General features: G+C 46.4%; 1 protein-coding gene across 18 annotated transcripts in view; it reads right to left on the minus strand.

Annotated features, from left to right (window-relative positions):
- The window catches only part of SLC39A11 (solute carrier family 39 member 11), a 441622-nt gene that overhangs the window by 79919 nt on the left and 344267 nt on the right, over positions 1–17436 (minus strand). For all 18 annotated transcript variants that reach the window (XM_078374526.1, XM_035301656.3, XM_054256431.2 and 15 more), the window contains one exon: positions 10084–10153. In XM_078374526.1, coding sequence (XP_078230652.1) covers positions 10084–10153 — 70 coding nt within the window. The remainder of the gene's footprint in view (positions 1–10083; positions 10154–17436) is intronic.

Below are 17436 nucleotides of genomic sequence, written 5' to 3' on the forward strand. Positions count from 1 at the left end.
GATTACAGGGGTGAGTCAGTGCACCCGGCCAGCCATGCTCGTTTCGTTATGTACTGTCTAGGGCTACCTTGGCACCTCCACGACAGTCAGTCAAGTAGTTGCGACAGAGATCATGTGGTCCACAGGCCATCTGGAACTTTAAGAGAAAGGTTGCCAGCTTCTACTTTAGAATGGGAGTTACTTTTTCTTGGCACTCTGAAGACAGCATCCCCTTGTCTTCAATTAGAGCTCAGAAATCTGTGGATTGAACTTTCTTCGTAGAGAATCCGTCTCTGCCTCTGGTATCTCCAGATTCCGTCTCAGTCCCTGAAGTATGTGGTGTGGATCTGTGTCTCTGCCCAAATCTCATGTGGAATTCCATTCCCAATGTGAGGGGACGACGTGGTGGGAGGTGACTGGATCACGGGGGTGGCTTTCCTCCTTGGTGTCTTTTGTAAAACTATTGTATTTTATTATTATAAATCTATCCCTTATTAAGTTATTAAAAAGTACTTTCATTTTTTGTGGGCTTATGCATTTTTTTTAAAGCAAACCTTTCATTTTAGATTAGCTTTAGGTCTACAGAAAAGCTCAGAGTCCGGAGAGTTCCTGTACACCCTGCACTCAGTTTCCCCTGTCGTTAACATCTCACATTGGATGGAACAGCAGTTACAACTAAGGAACCCAGATTGGTGCATTACTTTTTTTTCTTTTTGAGACAGAGTCTTGCTTTGTCACCCAGGCTGGAGTGCAATGGTGTGATCTCAGCTCACCGCAACCTCCGCCTCCCAGGTTTAAGTGATTCTTCTGCCTCAGCCTCCCAAGTAGCTGGGATTACAGGTGACCACCACCACACCAAGCTAATTTTCTCTTTTTTTAGTAGAGACAGGGTCTCACTGCATTGGTCAGCCTGGTCTCGAACTCCTGACCTCAGGTGATCCGCCCGCCTCAGCCTCCCAAACTGCTGGGATTAGAGCTGTGAGCCACCATGCCTGGCTTCTTCTTCTTCTTCTTCTTCTTCTTTTTTTTTTTTTTCTTTTTTCTTTTTGAGACAGAGGCTTGCTCTGTTGCCCAGGCTGGAGTGCAGTGGCGAGATCTCAGCTCACTGTAATCTCCACCTCCGGAGTTCAAGCGCTCCTGCCTCAGCCTCCCAAGTAGCTGGGATCAAAGGCACCTGCCACCATGCCCGGCTAATTTTTGTATTTTTAGTAGAGACGGGGTTTCAGCATGCAGGCCAGGCTAGTCACCAATTCTTGACCTCAAGGAATCTGCCTGCCTTAGTCTCTCAAAAGTGCTGGGATTATAGACGTGAGCCGCCACACCTAGCCAGACGCATTATTTTTAACCATACTGTACAGTGTATTCAGCTTTCACTGGCTCCTACCTAACATCTGTTTTCTATACAAAGATCTCATCTAGAACAGCACCTTACATTTAGTCTCCTTCATCCCCTCCGGACTATTTCTTAGACTTCCCTTGTTTTGGGACCATCTTGGCAGTTTTGAGGAGTGTGATCAGGGATTTTGCCCCTCAGTTAGCATCTGCCTGATGCATTTCTCATGCAGTTTTATTATTTCTAGTTTTGTAAGTGGGATCTTTGCTGCGCAGCAGCATGTTTCCGTACACGATTTGTCTCTGTTTTATTTTCTATGTGAGTGTTTAAGTGCGACCACACTTAAGAGTTCCCCTCCTTGGTCCCAGGCATCTGCTGTGCCTGGTGAGCGGAAAGTTAGAGCTTTGTGTAGGTAAGGGCTCTATGCTTATTCCTGCTAGAGCCTAAAAGATGTCTATTACCCTAGGCCTGTTTTTATGTTAATTTCTTTATTTGGGGTTTCTGGTACAAGATAGAGTATAAAAGTTGGTGCTGTACACCTTTATGTGATGGAGGTCTGGGGTTCTCCTATCCTGTACCTAGCTTAATCCTCCCTTTACCCCGTCTCTCTGTCCAAGATCCTGGAGAGAGTACAAGCTCCACGTGTAAGTTCCTGGACTAGCGGGTGGAGTTTTATAGCCCCGTTTACAGAAAGGCAATCCCTACAAGCCCTGGTCTTTATGCTGGGCCGTTTCAGCTCCGACATCCAAAGGCAAGGCTCCATTCACCCATGGACAATTCTCCTGTCTCAGCCTCCTGAGTAGCTGGGATTACAGGCACCCACCACCACACCTAGCTAATTTTTTGTTTTTTTTTTTTTAGTAGAGATGGGGTTTCACCACATTGGTCAGGCTGGTCTCGAACTCCTCACCTCGGGTGATCCACCTGCCTCAGCCTCCCAAACTTCTGAGATTACAGGTGTGAGCTACTGGGCCTGGCCTGTTTTTTTTTTGAAACAGAGTCTCGCTCTGCTGTCCAGGCTAGAGTGCAGTGGCGAGATCTCAGCTCACTGTAACCTCCGCCTCCTGAGTTCAAGCACTCCTGCATCAGCCTCCCAAGTACCTGGGATCAAGCTGGGCATGACGTCCAACCCTCGGTCCTTTGAACCTCTATGAAGATCTGAAACCACCTACCACGGTGTCTTTGATTTTTCCCTTTATTTCTAGCATCTGGCATTTTTTTCTCCTTAGTCCTCGGCTGCGTAGTAAAAACCATGTTTACTAGTTTGTTTGTTTGCCATGAGACATCCATGTCAGCTGAGCTCACCATTTTACTGGAAGTACTAGTGACAGATGTTCAGCTTCTTGGAAGAGGTGTTTCATACCAATTGTGTTTTCTGCAGTGACTAGCACATTGTGGGACACACAGCAGTACTCACTAAAGAATGAATGAATGAATGAATGAATGAGTGGAGACCAGGAATGCTCAGAAGATAGCTAAGCATCTGCAGCCTCAGTGGAGACACCTTCACAGAGGACTGGCTGAGTTGGGAGATTCTGGGCAGGCAGGGGCAGGTGCACAGTCCCTCTGCCTGGCACTCTGCGTCACAGTGGTCCTGGCCTCATGCTGCCTTAGTCAATGCTGAGGACCACATGACTCCAATGCCTCCTCTAACCGGGTTGCCCGTTCACTTTCTGCTTTAATCATCTTACAGCGTCAGTGCCTTTTCTTTTCCCTCTTGAAACAAACTGAGAAATGAGTGTGGGTGGATTTAGTGCAATCTATCAAGCAGAAGTTTCATCCTGGATTGCAGGCGCTAATCTAAGGCAAGATGCCGCCTTGGCGTATGAACCCCATAGCAGCCCTCTCCCTGTTTCCGCAGAGCTGGCTTCCACACTACATGCAGGCACAGACACTGGTTCAAAAGCCCCAGCATTATGAGACAACTGGAAGCTGTATCCCTCGACCTCTTTGTGTCAGGCACAACACTGGCCCTGATCTGCTATTTACTGGTTGAACATTCTACAGCCCTGCAGGGTGGCAGGCTCTGCCTGTCCAGGCCACAGTTCAGCACACGCCTTTCCCTCTTGGCTACTCAAGCGGGAAGTCCTCAATTTCTGCTACCCTCTAGTCCCTATCCTCCCATGAAATCCTGTGTGTAGTATGAACTAAAGGCAGAGAAAGCTAACAAGCCTTGCCCTGGGGGCTGTTCTACATCTTGCCACCCAAGAAGAAAAGCAGAGAAGTTTAGAAAGGAGGAACCTGAATTACAAACTCTACGTGTTTTTCAAATGGGGGAGAAGGGGCTGAAGGGTCTGCTTGAGGGAGTGTTCTTCCCCCTTTCCTTCTCTGCAGCCTGCTTACAGGGGGGCCCTACCCCCAATACTCTGTGGACATAGTGGCAATGACAGTGGAGCTCCACCATTCCTGCCCCTCAGGCTGTAACAGCAGTGGGTCAGGTGTGTGAGCATATGGACCCTCCAGCGACGCTTACATACAGGAGGGTCTCGTGAGACTGAAGACACCCAGACCTGCTGCCCCAACTCAACCCCAATTAGAGGATCCTGTCGAGGGCTTTTAGAACTCAGAGAGAATCTGTTTGGTCAAGGGAAGGGAGGAGCTGAGTTGGAAATATTTTTGCTCCACTTTCTTCCCAAATACTTATGAAGATTGGCAGAAAGTGCAGGTGACAGAGCAGAAGAACATTGGAGTTGACATCGTGATGTTGCGGGGGATGTGTTGCCACCAGACAGAGAGCCTGGCCTGTGAGTTCCACGCCTGGGGCACAGCTGTCACTTGCTGGGCACAGACCTTCTGCAGAGTGTGCGGTTTCCTGCACTCTGGGAGGACCTGGCCTTTGGATGTTTAGAAGGTCAGACCCTCTGGGCTCTTCAGCCCCGTGGATCCTGCTTGACTCTGAAGTCTCTTGTGATCTGGTGAAGTCAGGATCAAAACTGCTGTGCCAGGGGCAAAAGAGCCACATGCCCCCACCGCAGGCCCTGCGCTGAGAAGAGCAGTCTGCAGGGTGTGATGACTCATAATTAGCCCTTGTTTTGGGTGACATTTCTTACATTCCAAAGGCTCTGGCTTCCTTCTCTACTGTCTCATGTGGTTTTCACCATAGGCATCATTTTAATGAATGACTTGGGAGTCTGAGAGGGAGGAATATCAAGTTGAGAACAACAAAAGTTTTGTCCTAGAACATTTCAGCCCATGCACAGGGGCTTCATGGGGTAGGCATGCGTCTTCACACGCAGCCTTAGAATTCAGTGACCACACTCAACACGCAGGGGCTCCGCTTCAGCTGGGGAAACAGAGGCAAGGAGGTGGCCTGAACACAGTCCTCAGGGCGCTTAAACAGGCCCCATGCAGGCTTGGTAACCAGGGAAGGATGGAAACGGGGTTAGATGAGAAAGTAGTTTCTGACAGTCACGATCAACGGCTGCAGGAGGGAGTGCTATTTCCTTGGGGGAGTTGGGGAGCATATTCTGGGATTGTGTCAGTCTGAAGACAGTGGATGAGCTACGGGAGTGATAAACCAGTCGCCCCTGAGCCACTGCACTGAATTATCTTTTAAAGTAATTGTGAATTCAAGTTCCTTTAGGCAGTGCACAAGCTGCTTTAAGTTCACCTCAGTTCTCCTGGTTCCCAACTGTCTTCACCTGACTGTCTCCACCCATTTTATTTTATTTTTTATTTTTTTTTATTTTTTGAGGAGGTGGGATGGAAGAAGAAAAGCAAAACCCATCTAGAAGCCCAGCTTCAGGACAGCGGGCTTGTGACAGACCCAGACCTGCACTCCTTTTTTTTTTTTTTTTTAGAGAGAAAAAGAGAAAAAGAAGGGGAAAAAAAGAAAAAGAGGGAAAAAGGAATATTACTTCATTCCTAAAATGGGTTTCAATAATGGCCGATCAATATTTTGAGTGTTTAAAGTGGTTAATGCATATTTTATGTGTTTAAAATGGAGACCTCTATTGTGTTTATTTGTTCTGGCTCTGAGTTCAAGTCCTGGATATCGTTATCAATTTGTTGTCTCGTTGAATCTAAATCTCATTATGTGTCTTATGTAGCTGGGTGTTAAGATCTCTTATTGTTACATTAATCCTTTTACCCTTGCATCCTTGTAGCTTTGAAATCTATTTTATTAAGTGTGAGAATTGCAACTCCTGCTTTTTATTTATTTATTTTTGCTCTCCATTTGGTTGGTGAATTTTTTCCATCCCCTTGTTTTGAGTCTTTATATATCTTCAGATATATCGTTAGATTTTGTGGATAATGTATATTTTGTGTGTTTAAAATGGAGAGCTCTATTGAGTTTATTTGTTCTGGATCTTAGTTCCAGTCCCGGGCATCGTTATCAATTTGTTGTCTCGTTGAATCTAAATCTCATTATGGGTCTTATGTATCTGGGTGTTAAGATCTCTTATTATTACATTATTCCTTTTACCCTTGTATCCTTGTAGCTTTGAAATCTATTTTGTCAAATGTGAAAATTGCAACTCCTGCTTCTTATTTATTTATTTTTGCTCTCCATTTGGTTGGTACGTTTTTGGTTTTTTTTTTCCAACCCTTTATTTTGAGTCTATGTATATCTTTGGATATACCGTTAGATTTTGTCTGTATCTTTTGATTGGGAGATTTGGTCGATTTAAATTTAGGGTTGCTGCTATTTGTTATTAACTGGCTATTTTGTCCTTTCGTTGATAAAAATTCTTCTTTATGTTAATGCTCTTTACTTTTTGGTGTATTTTTAGAAAGGGTCATACTGGTTGTTCCTTTCTGTGTATAATGCTTCTTTTAGAAGTTCTTGTAAAGCAGGCCTGGTGGTAATAAAATCTCTGAGTACTTGCTTGTTCCTAAAAGATTATATTTTTCCTTCAAATATAAAGCTTAAATTGGCAGGATATGAAATTCTGGGCTGAAAGTTCTGTTGATTAAGTATATTGAATATTGGCCCCCACTCTCTTCTAGCTTGTAGGGTTTCCGTTGAGAGATCTGCTGTAAGCCTAATAGGCTTACCTTTATGGGTGACTTGATCTTTCTCTCTGGCTGCCCTTAATATTTTCTCCTTCGTTTCGATCTTGGTGAATCTAATGATTATGTGCCTTGGGGTTGGTCTTCTTGAGGAATATCTTTGTGGTGTTCTCTGTATTGCCTGGGGTTGAATAGTGTCCTGCTTTGCTAAATTAGGAAAATTTTCCTGGATAATGTCCTGGAGAGTATTTTCCAGCTTGACTTCATCCTCTCCGTCACATTCAGGTACACCAATCAAGCGTATATTAGGTCTTTTCACATAGTCCCATATTGCTTGGAGACTTTGCTCATTCCTTTTTATCCTTTTTTCTCTATTCTTGTCTTGTCGTTTTGTTTCATTAAGTTGGTCTTCTACCTCTGATACCCTTTCTTCTGCTTGATCCATTCGGCTGTTTAAGCTTGTACATATTTCACTAAGTTCTCGTGTTGTATTTTTCAACTCCATAAGTTCATTTGTATTCCTCTCTATATTGTCTATTCTTTTCAACATTTCATCTAACCTTTTTTCCAAGTTCTTAGTTTCTTTACATTGGGTTAGAACAAGTTCCTTTAACTCCCAGAAGTTTCTTATCATCCACCTTTTAAAGCCTACTTCAGATAATGGAACACAGTCCTTTTCCATCAGGGCTTGTTCCATTACTGATGAGTCCTCTTCCATCAGGGCTTGTTCGGTTGCTGATGAGTCCTTTTCCATCAGGGCTTGTTCCGTTGCTGATGAGTCCTTTTCCATCAGGGCTTGTTCCGTTGCTGATGGGTTCTGATTTTGAGTATACTCAGCCTTTTTAGGCTGTTTTTTTCCCTTCATTGTAGATGAACCGCCTTTCTAATTAGTTTTCTGAGTCGACGTCCGACTTATTGATTCCCAGTGCTGGGATCCGAGCAACCCACTGTGGCAGCCTAAATAGCAGCAATAAGACTGATGGTGCTCTTCTGCCCGGGAATCTCTGGTCTGGCTTCCCTCTTGAGTCCGCAACAAGCGGCTCTGACTTCCTGGAGCTCCAAACTCTGGTCAGTAGGGGAAGCAGTCCCGTTGGCTCTGCATGAAGAGCTGCTGCGCCGAGACGCCGGCAAAACCGCTGCCGCGGCCACAAGAGTCGCGCTGGCGACCCGTGGGGCTCCTCCACTGGGAATCGGCTGATCGGTGAGTGATGAAAATTCGTCTAATGATGTGGCGTCGTCTCGTTCTCTGAGCTTTCACTGGGAGCTACAATCCTGAGCTGTTAGTGGTCGGCCATCTTGGATCGATCTCCCTCCACCCATTTTAATAATCTTTTAGTGCCCTGAAGGCACCTGAGTTTGCTGCCTTTGGATAGGAGGCTCCACCCTGCAGGCGGTGACATTTATGGCTTGTGGGCCAGGGTAGACCACAGAGACCCCACCTGCACGATGTCTAGAGGACATTGTGGGATCCCAAGGCTGTGGCCTTACTTATGCCCTGTTTACTTCCAGGCAGGCAGAAAAGCAAAGAATTTACAAGGCCCAGTGCTTGTGTGTGGAAGGTGAGGGAAAATGAGGCATGGAGTGACAGCAAGGTTGGCTTGGTCAGCGGGGTACGGCAGGGACAGGGAACCTTGGAGAAGGGGCAGGTTCCACACGACAGCGGATGGAGACAAATAGGAACACGTTTAGGACAAAGGTCTCAGCTGGAGATCAACTTGGGTATCACCAGCAAACAGATGGAAAATAAAGTCACGAGAACGAAGGTTGCCCAGGGATGGTACATTCAGTGAGAAGGAAGGATGCTTCAGATTCAGGTCCCGGGAACATCACTACTCACGAACAGGCCGTAGGATGAGAGGCCAGCACCAACGGGCCTTTCCAGGAGCAGGTGGAAAGAGAGGGAAACCAGGAGAGCCCAGCATCAAGAAAGACAGAGGGAGGGCTTGAAAAAAGAAAGGCCTGAAACCTTCGACAAAATTCAACAGCCCTTTATGCTAAAAACTCTCAGTAAATTAGGTATTGATGGAACTTATCTCAAAATAACAAGAGCTATTTATGACAAACCCACAGCCAATATCATACTGAATGGGCAAAAACTGGAAGCATTCCCTTTGAAAACCAGCACAAGACAAGGGTGCACCCTCTCACCACTTCTATTCAACATAGTATTGGAAGTTCTGGCCAGAACAGTCAGGCAAGAGAAAGAAATAAAGCGTATTCAATTAGGAAAAGAGGAAGTCAAAATGTCTCTATCTGCAGACGACATGACTGTATATCTAGAAGACCCCCGTCTCAGCCAAAATCTCCTGAAACTGATAAACAATTTGATCCAAGTTTCAGTATACAAAATCAATATGCAGAAATCACAAGCATTCCTATACACCAAAAACAGACAGAGAGCCAAATCATGAGCAAACTCCCATTCATGATTGCTACAAAGAGAGTAAAATACCTAGGAATACAACAAGAAATGTGAAGGACCTCGCTCAAGGAAATAAGAGAGGACACAAACAGATGGAAAAATATTCCATGCTCATGGTTAGGAAGAATCAATATCCTGAAAATGGCTATACGGCCCAAAGTAATTTATAGATTCAATGCTATCCCCATCAAGCTACCACTGACTTTCTTCACAGAATTGGAAAAAAACACCTTAAACTTCGCATGGAACCAAAAAAGAGCCCCCATAGCCAAGATAATCCTAAGCAAAACAAAAACAAAGCTGGAGGCATCATGCTTCCTGACTTCAAACTGTACTACAAGGCTACAGTAATCAAAACAGCATGGTACTGGTACCAAAACAGAGACATAGACAAATGTAATAGAACAGTGTAAAAGCATTCCTATTTCCTAATTTACACTCCCACCAACAGTGTAAAAGCATTGTGAAAGACAGTGTGGCGATTCCTCAGGGATCTAGAACTAGAAATACCATTTGACCCAGCGATCCCATTACTAGGTATATACCCAGAGGATTATAAATCACTCTTTTATAAAGACACATGAACACATATGTTTATTGCAGCACTGTTTCTAGCAAAGACTTGGAACCAACTCAAATCCTCATCAATGTTAGACTGAAAAAAGAAAATGTGGCGCATACATATACCATGGAATACTATGCAGCCATAAAAAAGGATGAGTTCATGTCCTTTGCAGGGACATGGATGAAACTGGAAACCATCATTCTCAGCAAACTAACACAAGAACAGAAAACCAAACATGGCATGTTGTCACTCTTAAGTGGGTGTTGAACAATGAGAACACATAGACACAGGAAGGGGAACATCACACACCGGGGCCTGCTGGTGTGTGGGGGAGGGGCTAGGGGAGAGATAGCAGGGGGTAGGAGGATTGGGGAGGGATAACATTAGAAGAAATACCTAATGTAAACGATGGGGGGATGGATGCAGCAAACCACCACGGCACATGTATACCCATGTAACCAACCTGCATTTTCTGCACATGTACCCCAGAACTTAAAGTATAAAAAAAAATGAGAAGGCCTGAAAAGTGTCAGTGGCTGCCTTAATTTTTCTTTTTAGTCATTAGTCTTCACAACTTTGAAGTGCTTAGAGTAAAGCACGCGATTATATCCATGTTTTGTTTTCAAAATGATTATCACCCACTTGATAGTTTATTTGAAAGACTCCTCTCTCAGGTATGGCCTTCACCTGACTCCCTGCCACCTCCAACCATCTTGGCCCTGTGGGGCTGCGTGCAGAATAGTAATGCCAAGGGAGCCCACCCGGGGACACGCACACCCAGAGCACCCCTGGGTGCAGAACGATGCTCTAGGGCACGGGATTCTGGCTTACCTGGCACTCTCGAAGGTAGCAGATGCCGTCTTTTCTATAGCCCCGAATCCAACTCCAACAGCAAGACCCTCTGAAAGAGATGTAAGAAAAGTGAGAAGGGTTAGGCATATTTCCCAACAAAGAACATCACCGTCACTGTCAACGTGTCACGTAGGACTGCATGAGGCAGCCAGTCACAGAAAATCATCCTAACAGCAGCTTGAACACAGGGAAACTAAGGCCTGGGAGCTAAATAGCTGCTCCCTGCTTCTCTATGGCCCACAACCTAGGAATAATTTTTATATTTTTTAAGTAATTAAAAAAATCTATTTCGTGACACATGAAAATTATATAAAATTTGGCCAGGCACAGTGGCTCATGCCTGTAATGCCAGCACTTTGGGAGGCTGAGGCAGGTGGATCACCTGAGGTCAGGAGTTCGAGACCAGCCTGATGGTGAAACCCCATCTCTACTAAAAATACAAACGTTAGCAGGGTGTGGTGACGCGTGCCTGTAATCCCAGCTATTTGAGAGGCTGAGGCAGGAGAATTACTTTAACATAGGAGGCGGAGGTTGCAGTGAGCCAAGAGTGCGCCACTGCACTCCAGCCTGGGTGACAAAGTGAGACTCTCTCCAAAAAAAAAAGAAAAGAAAATTATATAAAATTGAAATTTGAGTGTCTGTAAATGAGGTTGTATTGGCACACAGCCATGCTCATTGGCTGATGAACTGTTTATGGTTGTTTTTCATAGTATATTAGCACAGCCGAGTAGCTGGGACAGAAACCGAATGGCCTGAAACCTAAAATATTTACTCTGTGGACTTTTCATAATCCCTGGCCGAAAGAACCAGGGCTTGCTTTCTTAGTGCATGTAACAGAAAGTCCAAGGGTGATACGGCAGCCCAAGATGTCACTGCAGACACAGGCTTCTTTTCTTTTCTTCCTCATCCTCACCATTAGGTCCTCATAGGTGCAAAGTGACTGGGCTACCTCCAGGCATCTCAACTACAGCCTAGGCAAGAAGAAAGCAGAAAGGTAGAACCTTTATCTAGTCTGTGACTTGTCACTCTGGAAGAACACCTTTCCTGGCATCCCTCATACCTCTTTGGCCAGAACAGGAGCAAACACTCGCCCCTGGACCAATCGCAGCCTCAGGCCCAGAATACTAAGACTCCAGGATCAATTGCAGCCAGTCCTGATCCCTCTCCGGGGCTGGGAAAGAGTGTTACCCTGCTCACGCTCCCTGAAATCAAGGGAGCTGCCATCCGAATCAACTGGGGTCTTGTCAGGAGGAAAGCAACATGGGTAGCACGATCACTGCCACCAGCATGCATTTCAGGATGACTGCTCTTTGAAGAACATCCCAACTCTCAAAGGAACTACCCTTAAATGGTGAAGACAGATGTGGTCTACACTGATGGGGTGCCTGGAGTTGGGCTTGCAGCGTGGGATAGACAAGATGCGTTCTCGTGTCCTTTCCTGTGGTTCACGGGCTTGCCAAGTTCACCACCCACTTGCCTAGGGATCAGATGTGGGAGGATGATGCTGGTCTGCGTGTATCTGATGGAGCCATGAGGGTCATAGAAGGAAATGGACTTGACCCAGTGGCCATGAACCGAAGGGTGGAAGCACAGTGTCAGGATGCTTCTGACACCTGTGAAGAGGGCAATGATTCCCCTCGATCCAAACTCAAAGAACTACTGAATTACCACCACTGTTCAGGAGCAAGGCCAAAGGCTTTGGGGGCCAAATTAGAACTTTTTTTTTTTTTTGAGATGGAGCTCTGTTGCCCAGGCTGGAGTGCAATGGCACAATCTCAGCTCACACAACCTCTGCCTCCTGGGTTCAAGTGATTCTCTGCCTCATCCTCCTGAGTAGCTGGGACTACAGGCGTGTGCCACCACGCCTGGCTAATTTTTGTATTTTTAGTAGAGACAGGGTTTCACCATGTTGCTCAGGCTGGTCTCGATCTCCTGACCTCGAGTGATCCACTCGCCTTGGCCTCCCAAAGTGCTGGGATTACAGGCGTGAGCTACCACACCTGGCCAGAGCTGTTGTTATGAAGAGGGAAGATACAAAATCTGCTGAGTAGAAGGAATTTGTTGTCTTTGGATTCACTGCCTCTGAGTATAGTCCATCTTCTTCCTTGTGTCCTGCCTGGTTGAAGTGGGTCCAGGATGCTGGAATTGTGAAACTGACTCCAGGAGACACCTGGGGACAAGAGGGCAGCGGCCACTTATCCCATGTTCAGGTGAAAGCACTCACCTATGATGCAGGCTGGCTCAAGAGACTACAATGGGGTGCGGAGCCCAAAGATCCTGCTAAGGAATGAGGTGTTCTTTTTTGCCTCATTTTAGCCTTTGTGTTTGATCTCTGCGGGGGCCTGATGGGATAGCTGTGATTACTGCAAGCTGCAGGTTGGGAATTTGGGATTCTTTTTTTTTTTGAGACAAAGTCTCACTCTGGCATCCAGGCTGGAGTGCAGTGGTGCGCTATTGGCCCACTGCAACCTCCGCCTCCCAGGTAAAGTGTTTCTCCTGCCTCAGCCTCCCAAGTAGCTGGACTACAGGCGTGCACCACCACACCCAGCTAATTTTTTGTATTTTTAGTAGAGATGGGGTTTCACTATGTTGGCCAGGCTGGTCTCAAACTCCTGACCTCAAGTGATCTGCCCACCTCAGCCTCCCAAAGTGCTGGGATTATAGGTGTTTGCCACTGCACCTGATGAGGATCTGGGATTCTGATTCCCTACCAGGTATCTTTCCACTTTTCTTATAAGAACCAATATCTGGACACAGAGTCCTAGGATATTGGAGGTGAAGGAAACCCCGAAGAGCAGCCACTGTGACTCTTGGGCCACTGCCAGATTCAGAAGCCAAACCAGGCAGCAGCATCAAGGCTTCCAGGCCTGGCCTCTCAGTATGTACGTGCACACCCAGCAGGCCACAGAGAAGGCTCCAAATCCCTGCCTTTAAGTGCTCTGAGGCTGAAGGTGGCTGGCTGGCGTCAGCACTACCAGAGCAACCAGGCTTTAAAATCGAGACGCATTTAAAATAATTATTTTATAATTACAGTTGACCCTTGAAGAATGCAGGGGTTAGGAGCACCAATCCCCTGCACAATCGAAAACCCACATATAACTTGACTCCCCCAGAAACAGTACTAATAGTTTAATACTGACTGAAAGCCTTACCAAGAACAGAAAGTCCATTGACACACATTTTGTGTATGGTATATATTACATGCCGTATTCTTACAATACAGTAAGCTAGGTACCATTTCTTATATTCTCACAGTAAAGCAAGCTAGATAGAATTTCTTAACATTAATAAAATCGTAAATAAAACACATTTACAGTGCTGTACTGTATTTCCCAAAACCATCATGTTTATGTTTTGTTTATCAAGAGGAATTATCTGTCTGAAATGGCAGCACACACAGGTGCAGACCTCAATCTACAGTACATATCAAGCAAGTTCATTTTTTCTTCTAATGTCCTGACTTTTCTCTTCTTCTTGGGAGCACTTCCCTATGATGGCACTTTGTACGGGTCCCATGGCGTTCTTCAAGGTTTACGGTATTGCACTAAACATGATAAAAAATATATAAGAACTGAGAGAGATCACTTTCCACTCTCTTTTCACTGCAATGTGCAGTTCACTGGAGAGGTGAACCGCTCACGAGGCGACGCTCAGTGTCACAAGGCCTTTTAAGCAGACACTTGAGCTCACTGCAACAGCAACACAAGGTGGCTACAAAATTATTACAGTTGTACAGCGGACTGCAGTTTATTCTATGTAGTTATGACTTAATATTACATCATTTTAAAAATGTTTTAATTTTTTAAAAAATTTTTTTCATAGAGACAGTCCCACTATGTTGTCTAGGCTGATCTTGAACTCCTGGCCTCAAGCGGTCCTCTTGCCTCAGCCTCTCAAAGTGCTGAGGTTACAGGCTTAACACTGCATCTTTATGTTTGCCTACATTTCTCTTCATTGTGAGTGGCACCATGTGCAATCCGTGTTGGTGGGTATCATTTATATAGGTGGGAACTGTTACGCCCAGTCCACAGATCAGAGAGGGAAGGTGATGGGGAGCCGGCGTGAGACATGCAGGCAGGTTCTGAGCCCGAGGTCCAGGGTGTTGATCCTTCATCACTCTCGTTCTATTGTTTCAGGAGTAGATACGGTGAAAGCCACAAGTCAAGTAGCAGGGAGGGGTCTGGGTACATGTTCAATATTTTAAGGTTTGCCGGATGATACATTTTAACTTTTTGTAATAGGTTTGTGTGTTTTTGCAGTAATCAATGACAGATGAGACTAGTGCGACATGTATTTTATGCATTCGTGACATAACTTTTTATTTCCATTTTTTATATTGTTAGGCTCCATGGTTTTTGAGCTTTTTCAAATTATCACACATCTGCAAAAAATTTTCCAATCCATTTACTGAAAAAAATTCATCTTTAACGCTCCCTGATACTCTGGAGTTGTGACCTCCATAGTGCCTTGGAGGAAACTCCTGAAGCAGAACAGGGAGCGACGGAGAGCCAACGCCCTGGGCCTCAGACCCAGAACCCACCTGCGTCTCTCACACCAGCTCCCATCATTGATTTACCGACTGGAGGTGACAGTCCCCACCTACATTTCAGGTGTAAGGCTTACACAGCCCAGTGTCTGGCATAGAAGAGGCTACCAGTCCCCCATTTCTGAGGCAAAGAATCACAGAAAGACTAGGATCTTGAAGGGAAGGCCTCATTTGGAGCCAAGAGGCCTAATGTGGAGCACTAGTGTTTGCATGAAAATGACTAATTCAAACCAGTTCAAGCCGGTGCTGTTCAAGGACAACTATGTTTTCACAGCACCTGATGTCGATGCTTAATCAAGGCCGTATATCAGCTGAGTCCTGCTTATCAAGTCTTCCCTCTAAGATAATTCTAGGCTCCAAATTAGGCCTTGTCTTCAAGATCATCGTCTCTGTGATTCTCTGCCTTGGGTAATGGGGACTGGTGGCCCTTCTATGCCAGATGCTAGGCTATAAGCCTTATACCAGAAATATAGGTGGGAACTGTTACGCCCAGTCCACAGATCAGAGAGGGAAGGTGATGGGGAGCCGGCGTGAGACATGCAGGCAGGTTCTGAGCCCGAGGTCCAGGGTGTTGATCCTTCATCACTCTCGTTCTATTGTTTCAGGAGTAGATACGGTGAAAGCCACAAGTCAAGTAGCAGGGAGGGGTCTGGGTACATGTTCAATATTTTAAGGTTTGCCGGATGGATTTGACACCATCAAAAAGAGGTAGGCAAGAAGAATGAGTATCCAACCTGGCGCGGTAGCTGACACCTGTAATCCCAGCACTTTGGAAGGCCGAGGGGGGCAGATCACTTGAGGTTGGGAGCTCAAGACCAGCCTGGCCAACATGGTGAAAGCTCGTCTCTACTAAAAATACAAAAAGTAAGCTGGGTGTGGTGGCTCGTGCCTGTAATCCCAGCCACTAGGGAGGCTGAGGCAGGAGAATCGCTTGAACCCAGGAGGCAGAGGTGGCAGTGAGCCAAGATTGTACCACTGCACTCCAGCCTGGGTGACAGAGTGAGAATGAGTATCCTTTGTGAGGTGCCTGACATTGGTGAGAGCTGAATTTCAGGACAGGCTGTGATGGGTATGCCTAAGGGTTTCTGATATCCTTTCCATTAGGGCGGAGGCAGCCTCCTTTGTTGCAGCCTGTGAGTTACAGGGGCTGTCGTGTTCATGGTCATAAGAATACGAACTTTGAGAACATGTGACCTGCTGCCACCCGGCCAGTGTCCTGCCTTGGAGGAGTCTGGTATTTACAAGCCTGCTGTTCTCAACCTTGTTTTGCACTAACACACCCGAAACCATCAGTAACGGGGTGGGGGGGGTGTGTGTATGTGCAAGGCACGGATCTTCACGAGGGACCCTTGGAAAGAAACCAAGGACGATTTCCTAACAACAGACAGGCATATCCCTCCCTTGGAGAAAATGCACTTTCTAAAACGATAAACAATAGCTGGTTGACTCTTTTGTTAAAAATTTTCTTCTAATTAGTCATTTTAATGCAAACAATAGTGCAGCCAGAGCACAGGGACCTATGCTAATTAGCAGAATCCCTTGGAGCTGTTTAGCTCACAGCCTGAGGCTGCTGACTGACATGAATGCTCACCACAGCTTTGGGTCGGGGAAGGGCCTGCCCTAGGTGACCCAGCCTGGGAGTGTAGAGCTGGGCCATGAACCACAGTCCCTCATTCTGTTTCCTGCCCCCAAGTGTCCTCTGCTGCCCAGTTTGCTTGTGGCTTTCCCCCAGCTATGACGTGGCCCCAGCAGTGGTGAACACCGGCGTCTGAGTCTCTGCACCCTGAAGAGGTTTGGAGCATTTTCACTCTGGCCCATCCTGTACCTTGGGCCAGGCCAGCAGCAGAAGACAAAAGTTCACAAATGAGCATTTTGTGATGGTCTGCAAGTATGTCCTTCCTCTCAGTTCTCCACCGGCCCCGGGGGAGGGAACCACAACTCCACGCTGCCTCAGGAGGCATCAGCCCACTTTCCCCCTGGATTTAGAAAGCGAAACAAGAAGAAGAGGTCCTGGGGAAAGAGGATGTGTTTGTTACCGTGTCTAAAAACAGAGGTGATCCCTAAGAGCTAGGCTCCTGAGAACGCAGGACACGTTAGTTCCGCCTGCAGAAAGAACGCAAGAATGAGGCTGATCCTGACCATCAGCAAATGGTAGAAAGAACTCACTGGGTGGAAAAGGAAAAAAGGACAAATGCCGACTGGTGCTCATGCCCCCCTTTCCTACCACGAGTGCAAATACAAGAACCCCAACCCACACTATAAGCTCTTGCCCCTTTACACAGCTACTGCCATTGGCGCAGGTGCAAACAGAGAGAAAATGAAGTGTCCAGCCTGGGTCCATGAGTCCGACTGAATGCAGGATGAGGCAGAGCCTGGAGGACAAACTTGAGCATAAGCACCAAAGCGGAAGCAGCTCGCTCCAACCTCCTCCTGGGGCTGGGAGACGGCTGTGCCTGCCTCTCTCCACCTCCCCATTCCCCTTGGAACTCTACCCCTTCACGACCTCCTCTGTGAGAGGAGCATGGGCTTTGGTTGAGACAGACCCGGGCTGAAATCTTAGTATATTCCTTAAGGTTCTTGCAAGAATGAAAGGGGAGTAACACTGCTTTGCGTATAGGTTGGTTGTGTTAAGTGAAGTGTGCCTGACATGCCTGCAGCGTTCCTCACTGTTGACATTTGGTTGTGGGGGACTCTCCTGGCCACTGCAGGGTGTTTTGCCGCATCCCTGGCCTCTACCCACTAGATGCAGTAGCACCTCTCCCAGTTGTGACAAAGATGTCTTCAGA

This window comes from Callithrix jacchus, chromosome 5 (genome assembly GCF_049354715.1).
Source record: "Callithrix jacchus isolate 240 chromosome 5, calJac240_pri, whole genome shotgun sequence".
NCBI lineage: Eukaryota > Metazoa > Chordata > Mammalia > Primates > Cebidae > Callithrix > Callithrix jacchus.